Raw genomic sequence first — 15,951 nt, 5'->3', positions numbered from 1 at the left:
AGGAATTGAGTGAAGAGGACTAAGAGTAGAGAAGGAAACCAAGATGATGTCAATGTAGAAGAGACAAAGAAATGGTGCCAATTCTGGGAAAAAAACATAGAAACATTGCTGCCTTGATCCAAGGGTGCAAGCCACTTATATTTACAAGGAGCTTAATGTGTAAGTCCTAAACCAAATGCGTTGGAAGAAGAGCCTGACATTGAATAACAGGATTTCCTTCCTCCTTTGTCTTTTCCTTCTTGCTGACTTTGAGTAAACTGAAAAATTACAACGCAAATTAATTGTGCTTTTGAACTTTTAAAATGCTTTGTAAATGACTTCCAATGTTAACTTGTATAACAAGGGCTGACTGGTTCGTGTGTAACTGTTACTGCTCGGTGGTATTTAGCAGTTCTTTGGGAAGCATGTGGTATTTGAATTAGTCTAAGAAATGATACCTGCAAGGGCATAAAACAATAAGTAGTTGACTAATACCAAGAATCCTTAACACATTGACTGCCACACTAGAAAAAAATTGTTTTTCTTTGGGGCCACGGTGTTTTATTATGAAATAGAATAAAAACTTCGAAAACAAAATAATCCCTTCTGATTTAATGAAAAATGTAATGCAAAATGATATTTATTGACTTTTATTTAATCCATGTTTTTAAAATTAATTTGTTAATATTAATTGTAACAATAAGAACATGAACAAGTAAGATTTTCATGAACCAACTGCAGGGTTTTGCGCAGGTTTTGCTTCATGAGGCACTGGGCTCAAAACTAGCATGAGTTAAATACAACTCATATAGCAGTTAATTTGTTAATAACAGGTGTAACTTTTCCCCCTAAAGACAAAGACAGTATCAGGGGATCAGTTGTAGGTCATGGGCAATGAACAATTGCCTGCTAAGTTGGGTACCTGACAACTTAATCATTGGGGAATCAGGAACAAAAGTTGAGAACCCTTGCAAAAATCAGGTACTAAATTCTTTAAATATAACTTATTCATGCAATGCTTTGTATAGTTCTTTAGTCCTTAAACTAAAAGTATTAGGAGTATCCTCTATGGGCTACAGCAGTACCATGCCTATTGCTCACACAGTACTTGTAATTTTGACCAGACATTATTAATTTATTTCCCTTTCTTGAGAGCAAACAATTCATTTTGCATGTTTTTCATGGTCCTAGTGGTTTTTCTTATAACCTTGAGAGAGTTTTCAGTTCAAAAATTTGGCTGCTGTTCATTTATTCATGTATTAATTGGTTTAATAAACATCTATAAGAACCTACTACATTGCAGATACTCTGTGCTAGGTTCTAGAGGTACAGAGATTAAATAAACACACATACATATACATAGATAAATATATAGATATAGATAAATAAATGATAGATAGATAGATATGGAGTTAGCCATGCTTCCTGCCCTCAGGGCACTTTCAATTGGCTAGCCAGAGAACTGTATCTGGGGACTTTATAGAGAGACAGGATGCCTAAAGATAAACTCAGGGTCTGTGGTAAGAATTTGGCTACAGATATTTAAACATTTTTAACCTTAAAACAATTATGACTTAAAAGGAGTTTTGTCTTCATATAGCTGTCAAATCTCAGAATTTGTTTTTCTTATGTTGTGAAACCCCAATAAAATACTCATAAAAGTGAAGAGAAAAGGAGGTGAACTGTAAGTAGATGAGATGTTTATAGAAGATGGAAAGAAAGTTGTATCCTGCTTTTGGGCATAAGAGCTTGCCAAGTAGGCAAGATGGTGTGATGGTGGAGGAGAAAGTATCTGCTATGAAACATCTCGTGGAGACTTCTGGCTCAGAGACATCAGAATCAATGGAATTGGAAGTGAGGAGTGGAGAGCTTGAGGTTGGCAGATTAATTCAATTTATGTTGACAGAACAACTGTAGCACACTCTTTGTCTTCACTCTTCTTATCATTCCCCCATCCTCTTTTCCACCTTATACACAGTGAAAGCCCAACATTTAATTTCTAATTAAAAATCAAGAAGAAATTCTATGGACTGCTTGAGCTAAAACCATAGAACTGAAGTAGGTGCCTCCCCATTCTAGGACCCCTACCCTTACCATCCTAAAGTTGAGCTTTACTCCTTACTCACCCTAAAGTAAAGGCTCCTAGCTTACATACTCTATTTGTTCACAAATGTCAGAGACACCGTGTCTACTAGAGCAGCCTAGTTAAAAAGATTTACATGGAAACTTTCACTGACTACCCACAAAAAGCTACCCCGTGCCCAATATTAAACATGAATGAACAAAGTCTATGAGACAGGAAGAACATCAACAGAATGAACTGCAAAAGACAAGTTAAACCAAGACACATTGACCCTGGAAGTTGTACAATGACAACTCATATTAAAAGGATCTTGTCCGGGCATGGTGGCTCATGCCTGTAATCCTAGCACTCTGGGAAGCAGAGACAGGAGGATTGCTTGAGCTCAGGAGTTGGAGATAATTCAAGAGCAGAAGAGTGCTTAAAAGACAGGCAGAACAAAATGATACACATCTTGGACAAGTTTAGTACACCCTAAAATGCCTAACTTCTATCCCCAGGGCAACTTTCCAAACCAAACACACAGATATTCTGGTAAAATATTTTTTTTTTTTTGAGACAGAGTCTCACTTTGTTGCCCAGGCTAGAGTGAGTGCCGTGGCGTCAGCCTAGCTCACAGCAACCTCAAACTCCTGGGCTCGAGTGATCCTTCTGCCTCAGCCTCCCAGGTAGCTGGGACTACAGGCATGCGCCACCACGCCCGGCTGATTTTTTATATATATATCAGTTGGCCAATTAATTTCTTTCTATTTTATAGTAGAGACGGGGTCTTGCTCTTGCTCAGGCTGGTTTTGAACTCCTGACCTTGAGCAATCCGCCCGTCTCGGCCTCCCAAGAGCTAGGATTACAGGCGTGAGCCACAGCGCCCGGCCGGTAAAATATTTTTTTAAATATTAAAATATAATATAATCTAGAATTATATTGATTAATGCCTCCAAAATTCTAAGATTTTTCAGAAAAATAGAACTACCCCATGATCCAGCAATCCCACTATTGGGTATTTATCCAAAGGAAAGGAAATCAGAATATCAAAGGGATACCTGCATCTCAAGTTTATTGTAGCACTATTCTTAATAGCAAAGATATGAAATCAACCTAAGTGCCCATTAATGGATGAATGGATAAAGAAAATGTATATATGCACAGTGGAATACTCTTAGGCCATAAAAAGAAATTAAATTCTGTCATTTGCATCAATATGGGTAGGACTAGAGGTCATTATGTTAAGTGAAATAAGTCAAGCACAGAGAGAAAAGCAATGCATGTTCTTATTCATATGTAAGAGCTAAAATAATTGATCTCATGGAGGTAGACAGTAGAACGATAGTTACCAGAGGTGGGGAAGAGTATGTATGTGGTGGGGCAGGGGATAAGAGAGGACAATTAATGGATACAAACAATTAGATAGAAGGAATAAGATATAATGTTAGATAGCAAAGTAGAATGACTATAGTTAATAACAATGTATTTTATAATTCAAAATAGCTGGAAGAGAGGACTTAAAATGTTCTTGATACATAGGAATGATAACTGTACAAGGTGATGGATATTCAAAATACCCTGACTTGATCATTACTCATCTTATGCTGTAACAAAACATACGTACCCCATAATTGTGTGCAAATATTATGTATCAATTAAAAAATTAGAATAAAACAAAATATACAGAGAAAAATTCTGAGCAAAGTCATTTTGAAACTACAGTCCTATACAGATCTAAACCATCAATCAACACCAAGTTTTCAGAAAATCTACTCTTCATTCTTCTTCTGAGAAAGTTATTTAAGGATAACTTTCAAAAAAACTGAGAATAATAATCATAAAATTGGGACAAATAAACAAGAAATAGTGGAGCTAACTTAGAAATCCAGTACAGAGAAATCCCTGGATGACATTGGTGTGCAGAAAGCAGTTTGTCCAAATTAAAACTGGAGATCATTTCCAGGAGGCTCCAAAAAGACTATGTTTATTAGGAAGAATGTCATGGATTCCAAGAATTATCCAATGACTAATGAGTTACATGACATCATTGACTTGGTGAAGAAAGGCTGTATATTCTTTCCACAGTAAAAAGGAGAAATTAGAAATTGATAAAAAATTAAACTGTTCAAAAGAAAATTATGGTTCAAATATGAAGCAAGCAAAAATGTGACATAATTTTAAGTAATTAATATGGTCCATTTGACTATTAACTTAGTATAGTTTCTTCTGAGTGAACAGGAACCCTGACAGTACATCTATAGAAAGGGAAATTTAACTCCTGCATATTATTGATTTTTATTTGGTTCTTGAATATTTACATGTAATAATATTATAAAAGCTGCTTATTGATTTTCAATTTTTAGAATAAACTCATTTACAAGCAATCAATTTCAATGTCTTCCATATTTTAGCAATCATATTTGGGGCCTTCCATATTTTAGCAATCAGAACCTCAAAACAATAGTGGGTCCACATGGAACTATAACAACACTGGCTTTGCCTTTTGTATTAATTTCTCTTTCTACATAAACTTTTCCTTGCATTTCCACTACATGACAGACACTTACCATGCTTTAGGAATATGTTGATTAGAACAAAGCTCCTGCCTTCCTCGGTAGCTCTCTGTAAAGAACCCACCTCATTTCTTTCATGCTTTTTCCTTTTATGTACATCTACCTTGACCCCTTTCCCTCATAGGCTGATGAACATACTTTTAGAGACCTCTACCTCCACTTCTTAACTTTCAACTAAATCTTTCATGTAGTGTCTTCTTTAATTTGCTCTGTTAATCTAAGCAGAAGAAAGAGATTGCTATAGAACAGCAGGTCGACAGTTGGACAGGTTGACATTTAGCATTAATGCCCAACAGTTTTACCTGGACCGATTTTTTTTTTGGTATTACAAAAGACAGGGTTGAGAATAGGCATAAAAGAGAAGAGCTGCCACTGTCTGGCATTGCCGAGGGAAAGATAAATTTAATTCTTCTCAACTACTGAGAGAGATGCTTGATTTTGAGTGTTAGGTACTTTAGTTTAAATGTCTCAGAGGGAGACAGAAAGACAGAGAGACAGAGAGAAGAAATTAGAAGAACTAATTTCTTCTTACAGTGGATATGGAATGGACATTAGCTGTTTTAATCATCTGTGCGAGTTAAATCTTGAGAAGAGATAGACCACAAATAACTCTGTGTGTGTGTGTGTGTGTGTGTGTGTGTGTGTGTGTGTGTGTGTGGTCTGAGCTAACATGCTAAAATTTCTAATTTCTAAGAATATGAGTTAAGAAAAATTTGGAAATCATCATGATGAGAGGCTGAATTTTTAGTTTCAATTTCTGCTTAATATATAAACGACTGAAAAATCTCCTTGGTTCTAAAACAGGAGTTATGACTAAACATAAGTTCTATAAAAAGGAAAGAAATTAAGTCTATAAATCTAACATGATTATATCCAATAATATTTCTTCCAAATTAGTCCATAGCAAGAAATATTAGTCATTTAGTTACATCTGAGAGAAATTTCTATTCTTGAATCAGGAGAAACTAAATTAAGAGGGCTGCATTTTCAAATATAATCATACACATTTTACATGTAATATATGCTTACCATTTTAATATAGGATGTTTTAAAAGATGTGTCACTAAAAGTCATTTTAAGGGGAAACATTTATGCTTCAGAGTTAATTTAGAAAAAAACTTTGATATTGAAGGTTTCATTGTCACCTATTTTATCTCAGTAAGTTGTTCTTCAGTATCCTTTTAAAATGCAGAATCATACTGCAGTGTTTTTGACCCATTTTATCCAGTGAATGAAAACATTGTCCTTACTTTTGGTTCAATTTAACAGAATAACAGAATCTCAGACCTGGGAGAGATTTCAACAGCAAACAAAAATTCTCTCCTTTCACACACTATTGAACAAAGAGGGAAAAATTGTGGATATTGAGATCTTGATTCCCTGCCCTTGTAGCCTTTTTCTCTTTGCAGCTGGGAGAGCTTGAAACTCATTTTGTCCCCAGCTCTAGCCCAACCTTCTGAGGAGTAGTATTTAGTCAGTTCTACTACTTGTTTGTCTGCAGTCTGAGTCCAATCCTAGCAATCTAGCTTCTAACATATTCCTGAGACCAGGTCCCAGATTTGTATCTAGTTTTGGTTATTAGATCCATGTCCCTGGATCCTACTGAATGAGTCTGATTCTGTTGCCTAAGTCCCTCTAGAAATAAAGCTTTTGCTTCCTCACTAATCCCTGTCCTGGAGTTAGAAAAAAGCTGTATCCCTAGAAACTGACTTCATTAATGTCAACTACTATATTGGAAATCCAGATATGACCTTGCATATCATTCCTTTTCATACATTATGGAGTATCTCTGCTTTTTACTGTTATTCTAGATTTATTGCCTGTAGCCATATTTTTTGAATATCTTGTTCTACCTACCGAGCTTAACTTTTGTAGTTGGATCTTTTTTAAAAGCACCTGTTTCATTCCAAAGGTCAGATCTAATCTTAATTCCAGTGAACTCTTTTGAGGCTGCTGTGTACCGCATGAGATAGATTGTATTAGTTTCTCTGGGCTGCTGTAACAGGGAACTGCAGACTGAGTGGCATAAACAACAGAAATTTATTTTCTCACAGTTCTGGAAGCTAGAAGTCTGAGACCAAGGTATTTGCAGAGTTGGTTATGAAGGAAGGATATGAAGGATATGAAGGAAGGATCTGTTCCAGGCCTTTCTCCCTTTCTTATAGATTTAATAGTTACATTCTGAGATCTTAGGGGTTAGGACCTCAAGAAATGAGTTTGGAGGGAATATGATTCAACCATAACAATAAAATTCATAGGAAGAAAGAGACTAAGACTTGTATATGTTTGTATACATACCTGATGAATACTGATGCTTGGCATTTGTCTCCACTGTTGTTTATCTATAGAAAACATAAGATTATGAAGGTTCTCATTGAGTAGTTACTTTATGAAGACAGTTTGATATCCAAGACCATGAGGACACAAATAATTTTAGGCACAGCCAGAGACTAATAACCTTGGGCATGTTACTTAACCTCCTCTGTAAGCCTCAAGTTCTGTCATTTTGGAAACTGGAAATAATTACTGTTACCCCACGCAGGAGTTGTAAAGATTAAATCGGAAATGTATTCATGGCTCTGTGTGCCTCATACCTGATACACAGCAAGTGCTCCAAAATATTATATCCATGCCATCACACAGGATGTATATATAATATGTGTTACAGGAGCTAGGAGGGATGTGAAGTAGTAAGGTTTTATGTTGAAGCTGGGGTAAAATTTGGGCAGGAAGAAACAACGTGTCATTCTGGCCAGGGAGACTGGCATGAATAATGACAGACAGGGGATACACACTGTTCTGGGAACAGTAAGCTTACAGACCTGTGGAAGAAAAGGAAACCATGTCAGAAGAAAAGGAAATCCAAAGCCAACATTTTGGCTCTCTGAGCAACATTTTTTAGAGTTTTCCTCTTCTTCGTAACTTAAGTAATTGGTTCTAGGGGACTAGAAAACGTTTGAGCTTAAAGCTAGATAGGAAAGGTATTATAGAATGAGGCATCAATGACCAAGGACTAAATTTAATGTTAATTTCTGTATTTTGGATTATACTACAATGTAGGCAACATAAATTTAGTCTACAAAATCCACCTAGGGAACAGAATGAAATTTCAATTTCTTTTACAAGAGATTTACTGTTTTTTTCAGCCAGGGTTCAGACAGAAACAAGGTTACTCATTTATCTGAGCTGTGCGAAGTGTTATATCCCTCCTCCTATTATTGTAGAGAAAGCACTGTCATGGTCCTTGCCTTATACAAAGATGCCAGTTGCAATTTCCTGCCTCTTAGGAAAGTAAAGCTGTTATGGCCCTGTGTTGTCTAAAAACACAGAGCGCAGGGGTTACAGGTCAAGGGAACAGGTTTTAATCCTAGTTCTGTCAAGAACTGGGTAGCCTTAGGCAATAGAGTGAGAGAGAGAGTTGGATTAGATCAGTGATTGTCATATTTGGATGCATTTATAAAATTCCCTGTGAGCTTTTAAAAATTAGGTATCAATGTCACACCAAAAGCCATTCTGATTTAGTTAATGTGGAGCAGCGCCTCCAATTTATTTTAATGTATACCTGTTCTTGAGAAGTATAATACTAGTTCAGTGCACATTATAATCACTTCAAAGCCTAGAGCTTCTGATTTAATTGTTCTGGATTGGCACCTGAGTATTGTTATTGTTTTTTAGGATTTCTGTCAAATCTCAAACCTGACTCTTCATAATTATGAAGTGCTGGTTCTTCCATGAGAATTTTTATTTTGTATCATAATACAAAATATGAGCTTCCCATAAAAAGTTGCATATTTATTTGGGGACACATTTGACTTGAAAAAAGTATTCGAAATGGGGGAGATGCAGAGCTCAAGCGGTAATGCAAGCAATGGGCAGGGGAGTGGCTGTAAATACAGATGAACCTTCCCTTGCTCTCCTGTCACTTGCCTGCCCCCCCCATATGTAAGTTTCACGGAAGACAATTTTTCCATGGACGGGGGAAGCAGGGAGGGCAGTGGAGCTGCCCATCCTTAACAGGCCATTAACAGGACCAGTACTGGACTTGAGCTCTGCTGTATTGTTATCTGGAATTGTCCAGCTTGTGTTTAAACATTTATATAAATAGATGTTAATGTTATTATTTTTATAGTTCATTTTTCTTTACCAACATATTTAGCATATTTTACTGATTTCATTGTTCACCATTACTACTTCTCACTTTTCTGCTTCTCTTTTCTTCTTGTTAGGCCATATCCTTTATGGCCTTTTCTTCTTGTTAGGCCATATCCTTCTCTCAGTGAGAGTCTAGGGGTAGTAAAATGCTTTTAGTTAACATTTCTTGAATGATATTCGGTTTGGGTATATAGCATAGACTTTTTCTCTCCCATAGTTGCCTGTGTTTTGTTTCTAAGTCAAAGTGCTGCAAGCGCATTTCCAGTGGCAACCCTGAGAGACTGACTAAAATTACTTTGAGCCTGCTTAACTGGTGGAGCTTCAGGCAGGGACTGACTTCTTCACTCTCTGTAGGACAGGATATTGTGGCTCCAGCTGCCTCTACCCATACCTGGTCTCCCGTTTAGTAGCTGGATTGCTTCAGCCACTCACCACTATGTTTTCTCTAGATTTGAGAAAACATTCTTGTCATATTTTGCCTAATATTCTACTTAACTTCTTTAATTTGTTGTTTTTTTCCAGTGGAAAAATATCTTACATCCATGATGATACCTTGTAAGCTAGGAATTTGGGCAACAAGATAATAAAGAAGGCACCATTAACCCAGTAGCTTTATTTGAATTGTAGTTCTATAAAGAAAAATGAATATATTCCATTAACAGCTTTTGAACTTACAAATCATATTTAAAACTTCCAACATAGCAAAGGAAAAAAGCTAAACTAGGATACCATTTGAAATTAGTTCCATAGTGTTATATGGCTGCCTAAGCTAAGAAATTAAAAACAAACAAAAAACCAAAACCAAATTTCACTTTGAAAAACTTATAAATGATGGATAATAACTTTAAAAAAAAGACATAACTGAGTTTGTATGAAAGAGGAATCCCCAAGTGACAGAAATAAAATGAGAAAACCAGATCCATAGTATGTGGAATGACAAACATCTCTGGATGAATCAAGGCTTGTAATGGCTGGGAGCCTGGGTTTTTAAACCACACAGGGCCATGACAGCCTTACTCTCATAAGATGCAGGAAATTGCAACTGTCATCTTTGTATAAGGCAAGGACCATGACAGTGCTTTCTCTACAATAATAGGAGGAGGGATATAACACTTCACACAGCTCAGATAAATGAGTAACCTTGTTTCTGTCTGAACTCTGGCTGAAAAAAACAGTAAATCTCTTGTAAAAGAAATTGAAATTTCATTCTGTTCCCTAGGTGGATTTTGTAGACTAAATTTATGTTGCCTACATTGTAGTATAATCCAAAATACAGAAATTAACATTAAATTTAGTCCTTGGTCATTGATGCCTCATTTTGTAATACCTTTCCTGTCTAGCTTTAAGCTCAAACATTTCCTAGTCCCCTAGAACCAATTACTTAAGTTACAAAGAAGAGGAAAACTCTAAAAAATGTTGCTCAGAGAGCCAAAATGTTGACTTTGGATTTCCTTTTCTTCCGACATGTCTATCTTTTACAGATAAATACAGTAATGGCTAAAGCATTTGTGCCAGCTTTAAGTTGAAATGGTCAACTTCCAGTTATCTTTTAAATATCTCCTCACCATGAAAAGGATTCAATATCAAATTGTGCTACTTTGCTAGGTCTCCTATAGGAAATGTGTAAGATCAGTCAAAGAGTATAAATTGAAGCCACAATTCTGTGGTAGATGAGTCAGTTTTATAAGTTAAACACAGACAAACTTACCTTTTCTCTCTCTTTTGATCTCCCTTTCTTACCCCCAAATCTTTTCCCCTACCCCCCTAAAAATATTCTCTCTGAAAAGTTCTATACTCAACCCTTGATCGTTTTTTGCCACTGTCTGACATGTTGGCATATTTGCTATTCTGACCCTCTTTATTCCATACTCAGTAATTGCCTCAATTTCTCCATGTGGTTGGGTCAGGGTCTGGAAGCCCTAGGGCTCCCTACCTTAAAAGATAACACAGATCAAAGCAAGTTGTACTAACCAATTCACCTTAAAGATCCCTTTCAAACATGCTTGTCCTCGAACACACTGTAAAACAAAGAATAGAAGCATTCATTGGATGCTCACATTCATATATTATATTCATATATGATATATTCATATAATATAAAAAATATCATTATTAAATGTTGAAAACACTAATTCCTATGCCTTTCAGTTCATTTGAATTTCAGAGTGAGTTGGGATCCTGGGCCCTTTGATAGCATCAAATACTTTGAGTCTTTTTCACCTTTTAAACTTTTCCAGCTGGACATTTTATAGTCAGAGTTGCTTCTAGTGTCCAAAGCACCTGTGGGAAACCTATAAATCATGATAAAAGATAAGTTGGGTCTTTATGACTCAAGAAATTACAAGTATGAAAGAAGCTCTCAATCCCAGAAAAAGATTGAAGTAAAATATATTAATTTCCCAAATCCTAATATTTTATTCATCTTCATGTCTTCAAAACTAACCATGTCTTCTTTCATGCTATTTTTACTCCACAAAGTTGTCTTTTGAATATTGACTAATTCTGTGTCTAGATATATACAGTGAGAATTTCCTAGAATATGCCAGTTGGGCTTTTTTTGTTTGTTTTATTTATTTTTTATTTTTTCAGGACAGTTGCTTCAGTGTGGTTATATAGAATTGAATAAATGGAAGACTTTGACACAAAAGCATATCCATGTGGGTCAGGAAGGAGATAGCTGGGCTGGTGCTTTGTGGGAACAGAATCACAGATATCCTAGTGATAAATCAGGACATGAAACAGTGCTTATTGTTAAAGAAACTACCCAAAGGAACAGCATCGTCTTGAACATCAACTCTGAATCTATAAAATGGAATCCATCCAATATTTCTATCCCTTTCTTGCTCCTTAGGATATCTTAACAAATCAGAATAAACAGTATTAATAATGCAAATAATTCTCCAACTAGTATTTCTGCAAAGCAATAATAGATTTAGTAAGTGTTGCCATAAATAAGTGTTTATGCTCGAATAAATTTGGCCTGTCCTTAATGCAGGGCTTCTTACCACCTTTAATGGTAATGGGCATTGTTATTGTTGTAGAAATGAGTGGAATATGCAGTGTGACCTGAATGTATTTGATTAGGGGCCCTTTTATTGTAAACCATCTGCTAACATCTTCATGAGCTGGTATTCTGAGGTCAAGGCATGGCAAAGTTATATTAGAGTCTCATGAAGCATCTAAGCCAATAGCATACTATGTATTTTACTTGGTGTAGATTTATTTGCCTTAATCGCAAACCACCAAGAATACAACCTTGTACTACATACTAGGTGAAAGTCCCCAAATTTAAGGAAGTGGTGACCTAAAGCAATGTTCTTGATAGCTTTGATTGTTACTGTTCTTGTTGAATTCAAATTCTGGCTCTGCTGCTGACTTGATATGTCATTTATCATATCTAAGCCTTGCTTTCCTCATCTGTAGTATGGAAATAATAATATCATTTAAACCTTCAAGGCACAGGCCTTGTCTAGATATTTCTTCCCTTTACTCGAGTTCTTAGTACAGTCACTATTTATGAATTTTTAGATAAAAGAAGTTATGACTGCATGCATGCAGGGATCAGTGGAACTTGCAATGAATAAAAGCATAAAGTTCAATGTAGGACTGATTCTCCTTTGAAGACCTAAAGGGAAGTTAATGGACAGTGAAAAGATCAATGTGTATTGGGTTTAGTCAGTGAAAACCTTTCAGGAAGTGCTTGAACCTGAACTTAATATGCTATTCTATTACTGGTTGTAAATATTAAAAATCTTGGTATTATTAAGAGTATCTTAGATTTATAAATGTACCGATTAAAAGACAATGTATTAATCTTCTTTTGCTCAGAGTTTATCCTGCTATTAATTCTTAAGTGCCAGTACATTAATACAATCCAGAGGGCTCACATAGCCGATACAGCTTAGTTCCACCTGGGCAGTCTTCATTCTGTAACCTCATAAAGAATCATATGCTGGATCTACATCTCATCAAAGGTATATTATCTAGACATCCTCATTATTTAAAATTGCTTGGTATATTTATCTATATGGTAATATGTTTTTTATAAGATATGATTGTTAGCAGCAGATCACATTACCTAAGTAAGTCAGCTATAGATGAGTAGAGATGTTTTTCAACTTTTGAAAGTACTTGGGAAGAGTTGGAAATAATATATGCATTTATTGTACAGTACTTCAGTACTATTCTGGTGGTATGTGGAACTTAGAAAGTTAATATAGTATTGATTTTTACTCCAAAATGTACTTGGAGGTTTGTAATTTGTATATTCAATTACAGGGGCTATGGAGGAATAAAAAGGAATTTCTAAGGTGTGATTAGTACGCCAACCTTAAAAGTCTTAGCATTTGATTGGAATAGGTTTTCATCTATATTTTCTTGCTGCCTTATTGGTACCAAAATTTAATTTTTAAAAAAAGTTTGGTAAAATAGAAGCCTTAGGTTAGTGACTTAGAAATTTAGTTTTCAAGCTAAGCCAATCTTGGCATATACTCTATGTCTCTTTCTATAAATGGTTGATTCTCTTGTTAATGCCATCCATCTTTGTTACCTCTCATATTCATTTTGAAGCACATGAATATGCTTTAGGAAATATGAAATATATGCGATTCAGAGTGATTGCATTATTTTTGCTATTTACAACATACTCTGTATTAAAATCCCAAAAAGTAATAATTATATCTGCATAAAAATATGCTTAAGTTAAAATTACATGTAACTGTTTTAGTGAAAAGACTGAAGTTAAGGTAAAGACAAATATAAATAATTTTATAAATGTAATTAATTTTTTTCATAAAGTAGGAATATACATCTCATCTATTAGAAGGTACAGCTCTTTATATTCTCAAAATGTTTACCAATGTTGTACTATGTTTCATATAGTAGGAAAAACTCCCAGAGCAAAATATATATATATATACATACATATATATGTGTATATGCGTATGTGTACATATGTAAATATTTGCCTCTTTTACAACAATAGGAAGAGGAAAGTTGTAATAGTAGAAAAATACTATGTAAAGAATATATAATAGATACAAAGACAGCCTAATTCCAAATATTTCTTCAGAAAGAAAGTGTTTTTCTTCTCAAGTCAAGATATAATAATAAGAAATGCTTCCATTTAATTAATTTTAATAGTACTGAACAAAAGCAGAAGAGTTATGTTTTAAGAAATCATTCTATGGGCTAATGGCCATTTCATTGTCATAAACATCCTTTATTTAGCCCTCTCCACAAATAAGCTCACAGCAGGAGAAAGGACACTAGTTAGAGTAATTTGGGCGATAAGTAAACAGAAGGAATGGCTAGGAGCATAGTGTCATCTGGCAGAGAGCTTATTTCCTGAATCCTGTGGATCTGGTTAAAACCCAACAGAGATGCCAATATGCTTCTCCTCAGTAAATGCTACCAGTCTCCACGCCACCAGGCCCACCGAAGCTTGTGTACGGTATTTTATCCAAGCAATCCTTCGGGTAGCTGCACAGTGCCTGCAATGACCTGAGTCAGTCATGCAAAGAGAGTTTCTTACGCTTACACCAATGTTTTCTTTCAGTTTCCATTTTCTGCTGCTCCTGTTGTTCAGTGCTTTAAGCGGAGTGATGGAGGTGGCACTTCACACTCTTCTTAGATAAGATCTTGAGCAGCAAAGAGTGGTTTAAACAGCATGTCTGAAAATTCCCAGGCTGGATTTCTTTGCAAGGTTGCTGTCATGTGTGCACCTGGGATACCTGTCTCTTCAGAAGGGTGGGAAGAAGTGAGGTCTATTGCTTCTGAAGAGAGAAAAATCGAGGCCCGACGAGCAGGTACCGGTAAGCGACAGACAAGGGTCATCCCGCTTCTTTTTTTTTAGTTATACCCAAATCTATATTTAATATTCCCTCTATATCTGTTTTTCCAGTATAAATATTTCCATTTTCTGTGTGTCAGGTGCATAGAGATTTTATTCCATTTTCTAAATGAAGCAAAGTTTCCAGTTACCAACTTTATCTTTAGTCTGCTTCTCTGAAATGAGATTATAGGGTTTACAACATAGTCTTAAAGATTATAAAATGATTCATTATATTTATGATTTATATTCTTGTGTAATAGCCAAGTCAAGGAAGATTTAAAAATTAGGAAGTCAATGTTCTGTGAAAATCAGAAGAAAACAATAGCAAGTTGCTTAATTTTGCTTGAGTTTTGTTTTGTAGTCAGTGTATTCCATGCTTAAGTAGCTCATGCTAATACAAAGAATGAGAGATATATGACAAATTACAGTCATCACTAGTGGAAAATTGATTCAAAAAGAGGAAGCTTGTGCCACTTTCTCAAAATAATGGATCCTGAGTTTTTGTGAAGGAACTGAAACCTTTCCACAAACACAGGCCTTGACCTAGACCACAATACCACAAGGTCAAATGGTATATGTGAAGCAAGCTCTAAATTGCAATTGTTGATATTAGTTTTATGTGTTCTCTCCCAAGGGAAATTAATGTGTTGGTCTTTATGTGGCTGTGGAATCACAGCTGAGTTGAGGCTGTGAAATATATAATCCAGATGAATGATGCATGTGGCTCAAGATGGACAGAGTTGTAGAAATGTTTTAAATAAGTAAATATTGTTAACATAAATTTTGGAATTGATAAAATGAAATTAGGATTTTTTTCCCTGCTTGTACATGGGTAGTGGCTCCACTGAATGACATTTGTTACTATATATGAAATCTTGTAGTATGTGGTACCCAGAAATAGGTGAGAGAACATTTTAGAGTAAGAACATTAGCCTCTTCTAATATTGATTCTCTGGTTGGATTCTGTAATTTTAAAAGCTATGAATACCATTTTACCTAATAAACCCTGGTTGATTTATTAAGTACTTTCTATTAGAAATATAATTTGTTATCATTTGATAAATTTCCTTATATCAAGGCACTTGAGGGAACTCATTAATATAATTCATGAGTTGGAATGAGGGATAAATATTAGATTAATAGCATTTGAAATGATCTTATAATTTGAAATAAGCCCATACCAGGTGATAAACAAGAAATAGGAAAAGAGAAATATAAGGAAGATCTGAAAACTCAGATACAATAATAGCCTCATGCATACAAATGTTTTCTTTCAGTTGACTTGAGCCTACGTAGGCCTATATGATCTATGGATTCTTAAATTCCAGTCAAAGAAAATCATATGATACCAG

At 35.3% G+C, this 15,951-nt stretch overlaps 1 protein-coding gene across 48 annotated transcripts in view; it reads left to right on the top strand.

Moving 5' to 3' along the window:
* RIMS1 (regulating synaptic membrane exocytosis 1) overlaps positions 1-15,951 on the top strand; it is a 477,545-nt gene that overhangs the window by 269,474 nt on the left and 192,120 nt on the right. For 3 of the 48 annotated variants that reach the window (XM_076003225.1, XM_012754042.3, XM_076003223.1), the window contains exon 1: positions 2,954-14,579. The exons of 33 other annotated variants lie outside the window; for them this stretch is intronic. In XM_076003225.1, the coding sequence (XP_075859340.1) occupies positions 14,435-14,579 (145 nt within the window). In that variant the 5' untranslated portion in view covers positions 2,954-14,434. Of the gene's footprint in view, positions 1-640; positions 14,580-15,951 lie in introns of those variants that run through there. 12 more of the 48 variants (XM_076003233.1, XM_076003232.1, XM_076003235.1 and 9 more) reach the window with 9 other exon arrangements.

Source organism: Microcebus murinus, chromosome 5, assembly GCF_040939455.1.
Source record: "Microcebus murinus isolate Inina chromosome 5, M.murinus_Inina_mat1.0, whole genome shotgun sequence".
Classification (NCBI taxonomy): domain Eukaryota; kingdom Metazoa; phylum Chordata; class Mammalia; order Primates; family Cheirogaleidae; genus Microcebus; species Microcebus murinus.
The sequence above is the reverse complement of the archived record's forward strand: the minus strand, read 5'-3'. Positions and strand labels throughout refer to the sequence as shown.